Source organism: Phalacrocorax carbo, chromosome 2 (assembly GCF_963921805.1).
Source record: "Phalacrocorax carbo chromosome 2, bPhaCar2.1, whole genome shotgun sequence".
In the NCBI taxonomy this organism is placed as follows: Eukaryota; Metazoa; Chordata; class Aves; order Suliformes; family Phalacrocoracidae; genus Phalacrocorax; species Phalacrocorax carbo.
In genome coordinates, this window is record NC_087514.1 from 155919036 (window position 1) to 155936667 (window position 17632).

Sequence of the window (17632 nt, forward strand, 5' to 3'; positions counted from 1 at the left end):
GCTCAGGGAAAGAAGGGTGAGATTTTTGGGTTTATGACATTTGTCTTGCCAAGAAACCGTGAACTATCTTCATCTCAATCTGTGAGCCTTCTTGCCTTCCTTCTGTTTTCTCCCAGTCCCACACGAGAGGGGAGTAAGCAACAGGCTGGGTGGGTGTTTGGCTGTTGGCCAGGATCAACCAATATTTAATTTCAGGGTGTGCAACAATAACTGGACATAATGTTTCTTGCTGCCTGCCAGCTCCCCCCTTCTTATGTGACTCTCTCTCTCAGGTGCAATTGGGACATCTTATTTTCACCCTCTGGTCTGATGTACCTTTTTACTGAGAAGTTTGCAGGGAGAAATAGTAATAATAATAATCATCATCACCATCATCAATGCCAGTTGATACAGTTGGAAAAATTAAAGGCAAGCAAGCTATTATTTTCTAACACAGGCCAAAAAATGCAAAACTGCAGCACTGTCACATACCCCCATCCTCAACAGATGGGGTCACAGATTATTAGGTGACAGGAGGCTGAGGAGCCACTGGCGAGAAGCAGCTCTTGCAGGACTTGGCAAAGAGCATGGTCCCACCATGGGTCACCAGGCAGGGATACCAGCTTTACTGGGTCATCGAGGAGAGGGTGCGGACAGTGCTGCCCGTCCCCCGGAGCTGGGAGATAGGAAGCCCCAGCCCATGGCAGCGCAGGGTGGGAGGTGGAGGTGTGAGCTGCACACCACGTGCTGTGATCTAAAGGCAGGCAGCATTTGCACTGTTTATTTACACTATGGACAGTTTGCCTTTGCCAGCGCTGAACAGATGTGGGCATACATGTGTGCTCTACCTGAAATCACTGGACGCAGTAAAGAATTCCTGTCACTCAGTGCAGAGATGATCTATTATTGCTGATGCCCTTTTTGCAAAAAAACCCTCCCATAATCATTACAGACAAAATGAGACTGCTATTTAAACACTATTTTCCCATTTGTGTTTGACAAATCTTAGCAGTTTAAATACTGATAGGAACTTTTTGTCATGCTTTCTGTTAAAAATGAAACATTAAGAAAGTTCAGTCCTTTTCACAGGAGCGTGGCATTCATAGAAAAAGGTTAAGAGTTGATTTCTCACTTCAATTTTCTCTCTTCTTCTATCTTTTTTTTAAGGCTGACAATCATTTTGATGTTAAAAGCAAACTAGGAGGTCTTCTCTGTTATCTTGTATGAAATAAAGATGAACTGGACAAAAAAGCCCTAAATAGAGATTTCATGCTGTGATAAAAGATGGTAAATTATCATCCGTATCTCATGGAACGGACCTTAATAATTGCGAAGTGGAATAACAGAAAAAAAGTAAAGTTGACAATATGTCTCCATGGATCTTTACAGTCATATTAAGACTCATTAAGCCTGACATCTAAGTACAATCAGGAATATTGATGGCCAATTGATTTCTGATCCTTAGTTTAAATAGGGAAGTTGTAAAGTAGTAAAATGCAGTAGAAAGTTCAGGCCCCATGCAGAGTGTCAGCCTGCTCCATCCCAAGTGGGATTCAAGTAGCCAGACCAGTTAGAGGAACTGTGAATAATTTACAGACAGTGCCCAGGGAAGATCCTTCGAAGAAGAGACTCACAGGAGTAATTTAGGCTCTCGAGTCCCATTTGCATGGTTAGATGGATGCTAAAAGCCTGCTCCCAGTGAGACTCGGGGTTTCAATGACACTTAGATTCCCAAGATGGAAATTGGATGCCCAAACTGCTGGCATGCTTTTGAAAAATCTCGTGAGGTCTCTTCACCTTGTGTTGCCTGATGCTCTTAAGGATGTGGCAGAAAGTCATTTGACATCTTGGAAACCTTATCCACTTCTTATATGTGACCAGGCTGACACATCACCACCACATGACAGGTTTTCCCAAAATATTTTAAAACAGGTAAAAGGATATGTAGTTAGAAACCATATAATGCACTCTTGCTCAGAAATCTGTTTTCCTCTGGTTAAAAACCTTAAACCAATAATCTTCAGACTGTCTCTAAATAATTTTGAACTCTTTAAGAGCATCTCTTTTCCACAGCTGCAAGTCTAGTCTTGGATTTTGTAACATGGACCTATAATGGGCAGACTGGAATCCTTGCAGCCCAACAGATTTAGGTTCCCCCTCAAAGGACATCTGAGGTTTTACAATTCTGGCTCCACCATGTTCATCACTTATTTTAAAATATGGGCTTAGGCACGCCACTGCAAGCACTCCCCCTACAAGAGCAATGTTGGGTGTTTCTTCATTTCTTCTGTCAAATCAGTGCTAAGGAACAGAAAATAGTTCAAGGTACATTGCTTAGACACAGAAAATATGAGATGGGACACAGCCCTGTAGCCTGCTGCACTTGCACAGAGTGGGGAAAACAGGTGCAAGGTCATCTGTCCAGGTCTGATTATATATTTTACACTAAACAGAAATTAGATAAAATGAATGCACCAGCCGGGAGCAAGTACAGAATCAGGGCTTCACTTTTGGAGGTGTGCACCCCAACCAGCACATCGCACAGCCCTTCACTGCTGTTATTGACTAACCTAACTCTGTCCTCTTAGCTGTTTGGTAGCACAGGTTCAGCAAAAACAGGGGAAAACCCTCTCTTATCAGCAGTTTTAGGCTCTCCCATGGAAGAATGACCCAGCTTGGGAAGGGAATTGAGCCCCCATTTTCACCTGCTGCACAAGCTGTGGGTGTCTCCAGCACTACTTCTGGGCAGATCCAACACCAAATGTCTTCCTCCTCGCTATGCCCATTGGTCATTCTGGTTGCCAAATCAGAGCAGCTAGCTCTTCTCAGGCACGGAGGCTTTTATCCCAGACCATTTACTATCTCTAGACTTAGCTTGTGGTTCTTGTTGTTTGAAGAATATTTGTGACTGAAATAAGAACTGACACCTTTCAAAACCTGGATGCAGGTAAGGCCCTGGCGTTGTGTCACATGTAATTGCATTGGCCACAAGGAGGGATAAAATAATTAACACAAAACATAGAAATGAAAAATAGGCACTTCTGTTTCCATCCTTAAGTATGTGAAGCAAGGAGCTGGAAGGTTCAGACTTTCATTCCGCTGTGTGATAAGCCAAACTGAAAATTGTCCCAATCTCAATACAAACAGCACATCTCATCCTAAAAACAGAAGTTTCTTGTGTGAGTAAAGGCTAAGTGGCATCAACCATCACTGTTACTTTACTGACATAGTAAGGAAAGAAGATTTTTCAAAGCAAGTACACCTAAGGTAAGTTCCTCCTGTGCTTATCTGCCAAAATCCACGTTCAGGATTTCATCCTTTCTCACTGCAGTTAAGGATCTCACTAGAATATAAAACTGCCAATTTACTTAATGCTCAGATATCAGTGGCATAGCATTTATTAGAGCAAAACAGACGTCTGCACTCAGGACCTGTGTTGTGGTTTAACCTCAGCTGGCAACTAAGCACCACACAGCTGCTCACTCGCTCCCCCCACAGCAAGATGGCAGAAAGGGATCTGGAGAGGTAAATGTCAGAAAACTCATGGGTTGAGATAAGAATAGTTTAATAATTGAAATAATAAAATAAAATAAAATAAAATAAAATAAAATAAAATAAAATAAAATAAAATAAAATAAAATAAAATAAAATAAAATAAAATAAAATAAAATAAAATAAAATAAAATAAAATAAAATAAAATCAATAATAATAATAATAATAATAGCAATTAAAAGGAAAATAACAAAGAGAGAAATAAAACCCCAGAAAAACAAGTGATGCAGACAAACACAATTGCTCACCACCAACAAACCGATGCCCAGCCAGTCCCCAAGCAGTGCCCCAACCGTCAACCTTCCCCCTCATTTCATTGCTGAGCATGACATCATATGGAATGGGGTATCCCTCTGGTCAGTTGGGGTCAGGTGTCCCGGCTGTGTCCCCTTCCAACCACTTGTGTACCCCCAGGCTCCCTTGGTGGGGTGTGGTGAGGAGCAGAAAAGGCCATGACTCTGTGCAAGCACTGCTCGGCAGTAAATAAAACATGCCAGTATTATTAACACTGTTTCCAGCACAAATCCATCACATAGCCCTGTACTAGTTACTATGAAGAAAATTACCCCAGCCAAAACCAGCACAAACTGGCAGGGAAAATATAGTTCAGTCATGCTTTAAAATCAGTAATTATCTGAAGCACCTACACAGCTCTTCTCCTGAGGAGAAAAACAGTGTTCAAACTTGCATGAAAGGAAAGGACCCTCAAATAACATTGATTCTGCCACTATCAATTTAGGTTAAAAAAAAAAAATGCTTGTGGATTTGGTATGGGGATGAGGCATGCAGGGGCCTGGGCTGACTGTGCCATCTCCCCCTCCAGATTTCCAAAGCCCACATTGAGGAAGGGAAGGCAAAGGACACTGATGCTTGCAAGCACAGCACTGTCTTCTTCCATACTCCCCAGAAACAAAGCTGATGGGATTTCATCCTTTCCGTCCACTAAGGGGAGAAGAGAAATGGGCCATAGAAATTAGAACTGGGAAAGACCACTAAGTTATCCAATCCATTTCCCTGCAAATGCAAGATTGCTCCCCATGGTGCGTTCCTGAGTGCTTTTGCTGGTATAGATTTAAATGAATCAATTAGCAATGGGGCTTTCAATGCTACCTTGGGAGACCATTCTAGTCTAATAGATGTCATTGTTAATAATTCTCACCAGTTATTCAGCCTGACTTTTATTTTCTGTGATTTCATCCCAGGTCTTCAGTTATACTGCCATAAATTGCCCATTCAGTACCCACACCTGTCCTTGGAGTTTGCACCCTTTAGATACTTGGAGGCACTTACACCACTTTCATAGGAGTCACTTAACAAAGGTTTACATATTTAATTTTTGTACCCTTTCCTGCTGGGTCACCCTCCTCTGCAGCCCTCAGCAATTTCTCTCACCCCCCACCCCCACCCCCATTTTCTTATTCACCTCCACTTTGGCAATCTCTTCTCCATTTTTTGGGGGGCTGGGAATTTTCCCCTGTGATTGAAACTTACTGGAAAGACCTGCATAGGAATGTCTTGCAGAATGGATTAGTGCAAGAGTCCTTTTCAGGCATCCAACTGCTGTGATTGAGCAGTTCAAAACTGGATTGTGGCAGTAAGGGATTTTTTTTTTTTGGAGGAACTGAATTTGGAATTTGTTCACAAAGAAACACCCCGTGACATTGGGGGAAGTTTACTGTACCTGGCCATGAAAGGAGATCCACGGCCACTTTCAGACAATACCCTGCACAGAGAGATCAGGGTAGAGAGGGACTGGGCCTCTGCCCCTGCTTGTTTCCTGTCGAAGATGAAGAACACTGCAGAGAATAACCTTCCCTGGGCAGCGCAGTCAGAGGCAGGATTACCCAACACATTTATAAAGGAGGAAAATACGAGGCTCTCAGAGGCTGCCTCTACACCCTCTCTTTCCATGGAAATACAATACATTCACTTTCACATAACCCACAGTTTGATGTCAGGAAAATAAATCCCTGTACAACTCCAGCATTTCAAAGACTACATTCTATTTATACCCCTAAATATCTTTAACCTCACTGCTAGCAACTTCTTTATTCCTAACTTTTGCTCGTTGTTTACTTGCCTTTTTTTCAGACTTCCGCTATTACGTTTCGTAAGTCTTTAACATGCTTCTTCCTTCCCAGTTTTTTAGTCAGATACTTCTTTGCATCAGCCGCTCCCATCTACCTCAGGGTTGCTCCTCGGGACACCCAGTTGCGAGCTATGGGATGCAGCCAAGGTGCTCACTGAAGTCCCAGGCTCCTGTTTGTCACTAAAATGATCACAATCAGCACCATTGGTACAGCAGAAAATGAAGTGAAGAAAATGAGCTGCAGCAGAGTCTTTATGGCTGGCAGATAAATGTAAACTGTTAATAACTATATGCATACTGTTAATCATGCCCGCTGTGCATAATTCTTCTCTTATGGGTACATATTCATTTTTTTTGATTCATGAGCGTGGTTTTCTTCTCCACGCAGAGCTGGGGACAGCAAAGCTCCCCTGTGTCAGGAGTGCATACTCTACATTCCAGCTGACGGGCAGGATACACCATGCCACACGCACCAGTCCCTTGATCCATAGCTGCCTCCTCACACATGCATCTTCATTTTACTCCTCTTGAAACCTCAGCAAAGAGGGGGTTGTAGACGCATCACCAAGTTATGGGCCAAATGGAGGGAGCACAGACTGACGGACCTGGGTAAGAACATCCCTCACTTCTAACCACAGACCTACCCCTGTGCAAGCATTAACAGGGACAACTGTTTCAGCTCCTTTTCAGAGAAACGTGTCCTTTTCCTGCTTTTCTTCAGGTAAGAGATGGGGAGAAGAGCTCTTTGCCTCTTTTGCAGAAGTATTTTGAGTGGGACATTGCCTACACAAGGGCAGCGAGCACAGCCTACAGCCTGGCAGTGCAGTCCCCTGCAGGGCTCTGCACTGGCTCAGGGACCTGCCTTGGGGCAGTGGGGTGCAGGACTGTGCCCACAGCATATCCCCACAGGCAGCTTTTCCAGCATCACTGCCTTTTCATGTCTTGACTACCTCTTATTATAAAATTAAAGCCATTCTAAGGACATGGTAGAGCTGCCAGGGAAGAAGATAACAGAAAATAATGCGGGACTTGTCAGTGTTATGTAGCATCAAGAAATTTTCCTTCCCTAAACAAACCTGAAATGGAAACCTGAACTTATTCAGCTACGAGTAGAGGGTATTAAAAAAAAACCAAACCCAAACTCCTCTGTGATCAGAGCTCTAGCCTTGAAAATTATTCCAAATACACTTTTTTTGCTGATAACAATAGACAATCCTTTTGACTGATTTGTTAAAAAAGGTAAAGAAAGAGCATAAAATTATTGCTTATCAGAGAGAGAAGCAGCACCATTTAAAATGACATGAAATTGTACCCCATGAATTATTCACAAGGGCTGATGTTACACTATCATTATTTCTGGCTTTCCTTTTTACTGCATAGGATTTGTGTCAGTTGCCTCCAGCCCAATAAAAGAGGTGGGTTTTTTTAATTAATCAAACCCAATTTTTGTGATTATTTTTTCTAATTTAAAATGAATATATTCCAAGCAGTGAGTTGTCTTCACGGTGTCATGTTGAAAAAGAAGATATATTTCATTACCGCTAGCAGGGTCTAAAACATGCAGCGAAATAGACGTTTGCATACTGACTGGTGTTTCTCTACATGTTGTGCCAGCTGCTGAGAAGCCAAAGTGTGATCCCAGTTGTATGCTGGCATTAGCAGTTGCAAACTCCATCCTGTTCAATATGAATTAAACCTACTGAATTTCAGAGAAGTTCTCTGATATTCAGCCGGTATGATTCAGATTTCATGTCAGCAAACGCAGTTTTCTGATTGCGCGTAACAGTCAACACCTCTTGCAATTACTTAGTGATTTTGATTTTCTTTTTCCAACACATAAATATGCAGGGCTACAAATTCTGTATTATGGAAGGCCTTAATGATCATAGCACACTAGAAGTGAGAGTAACTCTATTAAAGTCAGTAGAAACATTGATTAGACTAGCCAAAACTCTCTGGTTTTATTGGTAGAGCAGTGTCTCAAAGCAGATGGGTGTAGACAGTTTGCATTTATGGCCATGACTGCTTTAAAAGCACAGCTCATAACTGTAGTCCATAAGATGCCAGCCAGTTCTCCACGTCCAACTTATTTGCTGAGCAAACTTTTATATCTTTCTTTCTTACTGTCTCTTCTGTCAGCATCTTTCTGAATAATTTCTGTTGCAAGTTTTGTGGCAGCAAGACTGAGGTTTTGAGAGATCATGTAGGGAAGACAGTATTGTTTGTTTTATGTGTGTAATAGCCCAGCTCAAGGCAATATGACCATCCATGAATATATTAACATTAATACAGTTATCCTTAATTGTTGTGGGGAAAAAAATGAAAAAATTACCTCAAAAAGTTTAAAAATCAGGAAAAAAATGTAAAAGGCACCAGAATTGTTCTGCTAGGCATCTTATGATTTGGGGTGTTTTGATTTGCACATAGTATTTGGTTACTTACAATAAGAGAAATCTTCCCACAAGCAGCCGTCTACAGTGTAGAAAGCTGTACTTCTGCTGGCTGTCTACAGGTCTTCAGAGTTCATGAAGAGAAGCTGGTGATATTGAGGTGTAATTCAGACTATCCAAAAGCAAATAGCTAAAAGAGGCCAGATGAGTCACCTCCCAGGGAAGTTCCTCTCCATTGACTATAAAGAGAGCCTACAACAATTAGCTCAGCTACAGACATCTCAGCTCTAGTTATCCAGAATAGCTGAAATGAATCCCACCACTGGTGTCACCAAACTGAAAATGGCTCATAATAAAACCCATTTTCTTTTCAATGGCTCAGCTATGATGTGAAAGTCTGGACTTTCCCTGACGCACAAAAAAATGAACATTAGTGGGGTTGAGGTCCCCCCTGCCTGGCTGTGAGAGGAGACCCTGCCTGCTGGACCCAGGTGGGGGCGGCTCAGGCTTTCAGAAGAGCACGAGAAAGGTTCGTTACCTCACCAGATCATTAGACTGAATCTGTGATCAAAAACAGTGAGTCATTTATGGGTACATTTTTGTTTCATAATGCAAATAATTAATTGGCAGAATTACTGAAAATAAAACGTGGTGAATTCCCTTCCTGCTCTCCCGGCTGTCCCCATCACATCAACACAGCATTAGCCAGGACCCAGCTGGTATGCTGACACAGCTCCCCAGTTTCCTTTCCCCTGCTCCATTTCCTTTTCAAATTGAAAACTATTAGGAGTCTTTAGGCAAATAATAGAAACCTAATGCAGGTACCTGTTATAAATCGTTCACTAGTTACTTTTAACCTAATGTCTCCTCAAACATTACTTCACAGAAGGCAGCGAGGGAAAGAAATGCCTCATGAACGCTGACAATCAGTGGGTCAGGAGTTAAGGTCATAATAATGTAGCTCATTTCTTCTTGTTTGTCAAATGGCCTGAACACAGATAGATCCCTGGGTCTTTCATCTGAGATTGTCTCAGTAAGAACATGGGTCTTGCCAAAAGCAATCCTCATCTAGGGTCATACCCTGCGGTACACCCCTAAGCAGGGAAGGCGGCGTACGGCTGACGGTGCCAGGTTAGTGCTAGTTTAGGAATTTGACACACCCAGTGCTGTAGCTTTCCTAGGCACAACTTGATGATGTGATCAGTCTAGATCTGCCACACATCTGAGGTTAAATTAATCAATGTTTAGGAGGTAGCTTGACATTCATAAATAGAACTCACGTGAGAAATTGGAAGTATTCTGCAGGCAAAATAAAGCAGGAAGTAAGCATTAATTACAAGAGTTAGTAATGGCTGGTTTTATGCAAAATATACAAATGTACAGAAGTGCCTATTAATTCTGAATCACTGCTCAAGTATCTAGGTTCAAGAGTTGGAAATGCTGCCTGAAATGCCAATGTGATCAGTCAATGTTAAAATTTGCCTTCGTCAAGTAGGCATCATATGTCTTATTCTCAGAGAGAAATTCCTCCTGTGTTCACTGGAAATAATATCAAGCAGTTCACAGGGGATAAGCCTCCAACACTATGTATGTACAAAACAAGGCATGCAAGAGGACAATCTGTTAGCATATATGCTCCTGAACACATCGGGCAACTGTCAGGTTGCTGGAAGTATTTCTCATCATGCTGGGTGCCCTCACATGCAGCAGTGAATGGTGCTGCGTTGGTCACAGATCACTTTCCCCATTTGGCTCCCCAGTGAGGTGTAAATATTTCAGAGCTAATGCATAAGTCATGTACACCTGTGTTTCTGAGTGCTATAGTAGTGAGACATAACTCTTGGGTATTTCTGAGCATGGAGGAACATGGATTATTTTCTGTCATTGCAAATGGAAAACACATAGAGGCTTTTAATGTTTAACGCGCAGACCGGTTCTGCAAATTCTTGGAAACCATTGCCTCCAGCCCCGGGCAACATCTAAGTGATGTTCTGCAAACACATACAGCTTGCCAGGACTGGCAGGTGCCCCAGGCTCTGTCCACATGTGACTACCTACTGGAGCCTCATATCACTGAAAGCCAACATATGGAGTTAATTCACCCAAAAATGATCACCCCAAGCACACTTGCTGTTACTGTATGAATGGACATTGTGATAGCAAACATCATCAGAGGTGTTCATATTATTGCTGTATCGATAGGTGCTGGGTGCCTTTGTGTTTAATTTCACAATACATCCAGACCTCACAGAAAATCCTGGGTGCATTCATTATCTGACACTCATGCTACAAAAGAGAAGGAGTTAAGCTTACTTATGGATAAAATGTTTGAAATAATAAAAGGCATCACACCATGCGCTGGACTGATTGGGGGGCGTGAGTAAGGTACAGCTCCTGGAGAGCAGGACGGCTTCCCCACATGCTTTGCTCTGTGTTTGCAGAGCCTGGTGCTTTGACTATAGGGTGAAAGGGTAGATGAGGAGGCACATTAGGGGTATGCTGATACTGAGAGAAGGAAGCAGGCAGTCTCACTGCCCTGAGGAGTATTGATGGAGGTCCTCAGGTGCAGGATGGAAGGCGGAGAGGCTCATGGGTTTCTGAATGAGGGAATTGCCTCTTGCTGATGTACTTCTGCTGAGCTGAGGAGAATAAGACTCTGTGTACATTGGTAAATAAATAAAATAGAACTTTAAAATAGCTGATTCTTATCATGAACCTTCAAACCAAGGAAAATACTATATACTGTTGAGGAAAGCGTACACCACTTTTTGAGAAGCTGAGTGGGACTCAAACACCTCTGTTGCAGGCAGCACCTCATGAAATGTCTGGTGTTAGTCAATGTGAAGGACACAGGTAGCTAGATGTACATGTGCCTGATCTGAGAGACCTATTACTTTTCTCATGAAAGCAGTGACCTGAAATCAAAGTGACATCAAAGCAATTCTAATGTACAGAGTATAAATAACTTTATTTGTAGAGGAGGACCCATTTGTCCACCTCAACTTTTTATCAGCTAATAAAGCAGGAATAAGCGCAAACACTTTGTAATTGCATTTCTCCACTGCATTCTCCCATGTGCTCCTATCTTCACCTCTTGGGTTTGCTAAGTCGCCAGCTCTCTATTTTAAAAAAAAATACTCATAAGCACTCTGTTAGGGCCACATTTCTAGTAATAAATAGAGATTAAACTTCTGGCACAGGCATACAGTGATGTGTACTTTGTCACTAGTACCTAGAACAACTTCTGTCTGAAACTGTCACAACTGGGGGTCAGGTGTGATTAACCAAAATTTTCACAATTATACCTCTGCTACAAATGTCACAATGTTGCAATGCCACAATATTACTTAACTTTTGGGGCCACTGATTTAGCTATCGTATTGATATAGGCATGAGATAATTTCGGTATCATTTGCTATTATATACCTTAAGTGTAGCAACAGTGCAATAATATGTCATCCACCACTAGCCCCAGCGGTGTGGAGATTACGAAGTATTATTGGTCCTATTTATAAACCGGGACATCACTGGCAGCACCAGCCCTTTATGTTTAAAATTGGCTTTCCTTCTCCATTCAGCTGTGTTCTCATGTCACACCAATGGATCTTATGAGAGAACATGGCCCCAAGCATGGTCCTTCCAACTCAGAAAAGCTCTGCAATTTCTTGTTTTTTCTGCCACTTAGTAGGCTTCATCATAAGAAAAATGTAATATTGCTGACTCTATAAAATAACTCCTAAAGCTTCTTTATGAATTATCATAGGATCATAGAAACAGCATCACCATGGCCCAAGGTGAGATTGTTTCCACTCCCCCTATGGGTACTTGCAGCCTCAGGCCTGCCTTAGTCATAGACTTGTCAGACTTTAGGGGCTTGATTCAGTTGCTTAAACACAGGCATCCGTTTCTACTGAGTCACCTTATGGATGTCCATGTGAGACACATGAGGAGGGTGCGGAACCTGCTGGCCACCCCCACCTCCCCAGAGCAGCAACCAGAGGTTAGGCAGGATGCCAAGGCCATCTCAGGTGGCACTGCATGGGCACAACTATGGCAACCTCAGCAGTCTGACTTGCTATATTGTGCATGTGTTTGTCTACACACAGTCATGTACAGCTGTCAAACACAGTCCAACACTCTTAGGCTACTTTGTCGCATCTAAAGGAAGCACCTGTCAGCCAGAAAAATCCTTTTTCCCAAGAGCTGGTGTCTGTTCTTTGGTATTCAGAGAGATGTATCCTGAAATGTGCTGTTCAACAGGTTATTTCAGTTTGGGCTCGGTTCATTCTCAACTGTTCTTTGAAATTGTCCACAGGGTTGAATGAGCTACATTTTAGAGCAAAACCCTGTTGAAGTCTGTAAGCATTTTGTCACTGACTCAAAAGAAATCAGGATTTAATCCTAGAAAGTGTCTATGGACCAAGAAAGGCATGTCTTTCAACTGCCATCACCATTGCCTGGAGAGGAAATGGAGAAACAAAGCTGGTCTCAGTGATGAACTCTCTGCCCTTGGGACCACAGTGGAAGAGGCACCAATGTAGCTGCTCTTGGAGAAACAAAAAGGAAGCTGGACTGAAAGTCAGATCTGTTTGTTCTCTGAGATTTTTAAAGACCAACTCCAAAAGTGTTACTTGCATTTTATTTAGTACTTATAGTGCAAAAGCAATGAAACCTAACATTAGAGGGAGTGTGTGCTCCCACCAGAAAATATCATCAACAGCTCATAAAAACCTGGTCGTTTATCAGCACTGCAGGAGATCTTTATTACCTCCCTACAGCATGTGCTCTCCTATGATGTAGTTACTGATTTAACAAGTAAACTTCATGGCAAGCTTTTATCTTGGAATTAGCAGCAAGACTGAAATAAAGCTCTTATTATTCTAATAACACAGAGATGTGAGATTCCTGCATATTCTAAAGGCCATATCATCACCTTTGCAAGCATCCCATTAGGGCTGTCTAGGCTGTCACATCAAAGCTGTGAGATCTTTAACAATTATGATATCATACTCACCCCCAGCAATTTCACAGCCCTTTTGTTTTTCTTCCTACAGGTTTGGACATCAGGCAAGCTCAGGTTATTGTGCTGTCATCAGGTACCAAATGTATAAATGGGGAATACATTAACGACCAAGGGCTTGCGGTCAACGACTGCCATGCAGAAATTGTGGCAAGAAGGGCATTCGTTCACTTCCTCTACTCACAGCTGGAGCTACACTTAAGGTAACTGAATTCTGTTGATGCTTGGGGAATGTTATATGGCTTTCAGTGGAACAGATCCATCATCCAGACATTTGAACTATTTGTTTCATGTTGTTTTTTCTAAGCTTTGGCTGATGAAGAACCAATACACTGCACTGAAAAAAATGAGAGAGTTAGTCTAGAGCGTCAGGTCATAAGCTCCTTCAGCTGATTTTCTTTCAGTAGCTATTAGATATGACTCATAAAGTTGGGTTTTATGAAGCCTGATGATTTTGTACAAATCTTTACGTGCAGGCTTATTAGCATCATTCACTAGCCAGAGACTGGAAGGGGGTCATTTTGCTCACTGCAGACACTTTCCTGTCTTCCTTGCTGCTGATGAAATATCTCTAGGAAGTGATTTATTGATCATTAATGCCTTCATTGACTCACTAGGGAACCAATGAGTGTTAACAGTACAGTAAACTTTGTGTCAAAGTGCAAGATGCTATCACTCACTCCTTTATGACGGTTTAAAATGTTATAGCATGTAGAGTCATTACAGAGGAATTATTGTTCCTGTTTTCAGCCAAACCCACCTTGTTACCATTTAAATGGTTAATAGGTTATACACAGCCTGGAAGCTGGTAACAAGTCGGGTACCGCAGAGGTCCATCCTGGGGCCCCACTAATCATGACTACCAACAATCTGGAAAAGGCTATGTAGTGCTTGCTCATAAGCTTTGCAGAGGACACCAAATTGTGGTGGGGACCAGTTGATGTGCTTGAGGACTGGGCTGCCATCTGTACAGGCTGGAGGACTGGGCCAGCAGGAACTTTGGCAGAAAACTCAACAAGAACAAACGGAAAGTCCCGCACCAAGGAGGAAAGAATCACCTGCAACAACACAGGCTGGAGCCTTACTGGCCAGGGAGCAGGGATGCTGAAAAGGGACAGGGTTTGTAAGCAAACAGCAAGCTGAATGTGAGACAGCAGTATGGCTGACAGCAAAGAAGGTCAACAGGATCCTCAGCTGTTTGAAGAGTCAGCTAAAGGATTTGATCATCCCCTGCTACTCAGCACTCGGACAACATCTACAATACCATGTGCAGTTTTGGGTGCCCCAATTCAGGAAGGACATCAGCCATCTGAAGCAGGCTCAGCAGAGGCCACCTGGATGCTCAGGGGCTGGAGTACTTGGCCTGTGTGGAGCAGCTGAGGGAGCTGGGCCTGGTCAGCCTGGAGATGGGATGGTGGACCCAGCAGAACATATGTCAACAATACAATGGAGCTGGCATCTTTACCAAGGTGAAGAAGATGACAGACAACAGGCACACACTGAAACAAGAGAAGCTTAGTCTGAATATTAGGACAAACTCCTCATGGGAATAGGCAAGCAGTGGAACAGGTCACCCTGCAGGGTTGTACAATCTCCCTCCTGAATCACAGGTTTTCAAAACCTGAGTGGACAAAAACCTGAGCAACCTGATAAACTGCTCTGAGCAGAAGGTTGGGCTAGAGACCTGAGGTCCTATCCAATCTGAATTATCCTATGGTCCTGTGAAAACTGAGCAGAAGTGAAGCTGAGGTGGAATTCATTATATGGGAGGAACCAAGGAATGAAGCAAGGAAAGAAAACAAATAAAAATCCCTTATCTATAGGTCATTCTTCTGCCCTCCATTCTTGCTTGCATTTTCATGTGATTTTACCTGAAGGCCATTAACTTCAGTGCAAAAACTCCCTTCGATTTCAGAAGGTTTTGCATCAGGTCACAGACACAGGATTAACCTGAGCAGGATTGCGTGTTCTTGTCAGCACCCAAGATACTGTTGCACTGAAGCAATGGTAATAAGAATAATGGTTATTTTCACTTCAGGCTGGGGTTGAAGGCAAGAGTATTGAGTAGATGAGCTGGGCTAACAAAAGGAGGCAAGAGCCTTGAAGGATTTAATAAAAAACAATATTCTCTCCATTTCAATCTGAATTGCTTTCAAGTTTACATTAAATTATTATGTTTTCAGCAGTGTAGCAACCCTAGTACCTGCTTTGCACTCCAGTCTCTTGAGAAACAAGTGCTACCAATGTATCTTAAACTATTGTATTGATCCACCTCCCTCACATGTTCAGTCATATTATTATTTTATTTGGATCAATGTTAACAGTCTTTCGTTAAGAAAATCCTCAGTTCAGCACAAGCTCTGTTTACAATAACTTCAAATCACTCTCTGTTCAGCCAAGAGCAGACACCACTGCTTCCCTGACCAGTACACATGATAAAAAGCTCAAACAAAGCTGTCAAGGCTAAACACCTTTGAAAGACAGAGCTGCAGATCTTGTCAAATCAGATTTTACTTTCTTAAAGTCCACGGGGAAGCAAAACTGTGTGTTATAATATATTCTTCAGTTCTACCATTTATTGCTACACTCAGATTTATGCCATCATTGAGAGCTTTGTCATATGGCAAGAAAATGGGGGTGCTCAAATGAAATAAAAAATGCATTTTCTGCACATTAAAGTCACGTTCACCCCTTTTTCTCTAAAAATAGAGAGATAACTCCCACTGGTAGAGAAATCATATGGTGCTACTGCATAGCTAAAAGGGCACTTTTTTTAGGACAGACACTCAGCTTCACTGGGGCTCCTGCACACCAGCTCCTCAGGCTTGGAGGAAACACAAACGTGGTTTCTATGTTGTTATGTATTTGCATTAGCCTAGCCCAAATTAAAGTTCTTTTCCAGGTCAGGAATCTGTTGTACAAACTCATATATGAACTGAAACCAAAAAGATGGTTCCCTAACACAAAAAAAGAATGAAAGCATAGTTCTTGCCTCAAAAATCTTATATTTTCCATCCTTTCCTATGGAACAGGCAAGTTTATTCTGTGGAGAGTATTCCCTATTTTCCACATATCTTCCTCCCACCAAGTCCACCTGCTCAAATTGATCTCCACAGCTGGATTTCAAACTTCAAGAACCTCCAGCACAAGAATTATTTTCCTATATGATGTTGTCCTTGAAAAGGAATCACTTTTCCAGAATTTAAAAATACTGCCACTGAACTCATGAAGGCTTCAAACAGGTGGGACAAGCAGGCTGGAGAAAGCAAGAGTCAGGATTAATGGCCGGGAGAGATGGATGCACTGAGTTGAATTTGCTTCTTGACACCTTGCTTGAGATGGCTGAAAGTTAGTAAGTCGAGTGTGCACTAGATCTCCAGGGCTCTTTTTATTGCCAGTCAAGAAAGATGGGCATCTCTGGAGTGGGACTCAGCAGACCTGTTCAAGTATCTATTGTGGGTGTAATGAATTGCCATGTACTGGGACAAATTTTTTTCCATTTCTATAAAGAGAACATAGGGTGACTCCTTTAGATATTTAAATAGTAGAAGAATCCCATCCACAAGCCAAAGTTATGCCAATATGTAAATTACTTTTTTTCCCTTCTCTTCATATTGCTAAATGTTAGAGGTGTGACTTTCCTGGCTTTTCTTGGGAAAGAGAGTTCCAGAATGGGTACTTTAGCCTCTCTAAGAAGCAAGAGTCACAAATACTTCAAAAGAAAACTTTCTTTCAACAATTCATTGTCTAGAGCTTGGGTTAAATAAAAGCTAAAAGCACAACTAAAACCTGACAGCTTCTAACCAGTCTGATTAAAACCCTTAGCCCTCCCAGCTTTAATTTTTATGACAACCATAATCCTCCAGTTCTCAAGACTTTCACGAAAAAGATGAACAGTAAGACATAAATTTTCTGATGTACAAAAGAAGCTCAAGAAAGACCTTTTGAGAAGCTTTTTCTAAGAATCACCATCAAAAAGTACACAGATACCATAGTCTGATTCTTTTGCAAAGATGGCAGTAAAATTCACATTGATTTCAGTGGGATTATTTATATCAACTGGCCAATAGGGAAGAAAAGAAAATCCAACTTTTCTTTTTTAAATAAAAATAAAACTAATAGGCTATTATTAAAATAAATCAGCACCATAGCAGTCTTGCTGCTGTAGTGGCCCTGCAGGTGCCAGAAGGATGATTTTAACAGAAGCTAAGTTCTTCCAGCGAGTCAGATGTAAACCACTGTTTATTTTATACATAAAACTCAAGGAATAGTCTTCATCCAGTCCAGTTAAGTTTTTTCCAGGAAAACCAGCTGGTTGTTATACATCTACTGTTTCTTGCTTTTGTCCTACTAGCCTCTCAATGGACATAGCTCCTTCCCTTTTAAGTCTGCTATTAGTTTCTCTAGGATGCCATGCTGTACCGTATAGTACTAGAAACTTCCCAGGTGTACGTTTACATGCTAAAAACAACTCCTCTGCATCTCTTTTAGAGTAAGGCCTCGTTTCAGCAAAATACTTTGCATATATTAAACCATAAGTACATGCTTAAATCTTCTTGAAGTTAGCTCAAAACATATGCATGTTATGCTAAATAATGAAC

The 17632-nt window shown here is 41.9% G+C and overlaps 1 protein-coding gene across 2 annotated transcripts in view; it reads left to right on the forward strand.

Annotated features, from left to right (window-relative positions):
• The window catches only part of ADARB2 (adenosine deaminase RNA specific B2 (inactive)), a 322814-nt gene that overhangs the window by 260146 nt on the left and 45036 nt on the right, over positions 1–17632 (forward strand). For both annotated transcript variants that reach the window (XM_064444990.1, XM_064444991.1), the window contains one exon: positions 13066–13234. In XM_064444990.1, coding sequence (XP_064301060.1) covers positions 13066–13234 — 169 coding nt within the window. The remainder of the gene's footprint in view (positions 1–13065; positions 13235–17632) is intronic.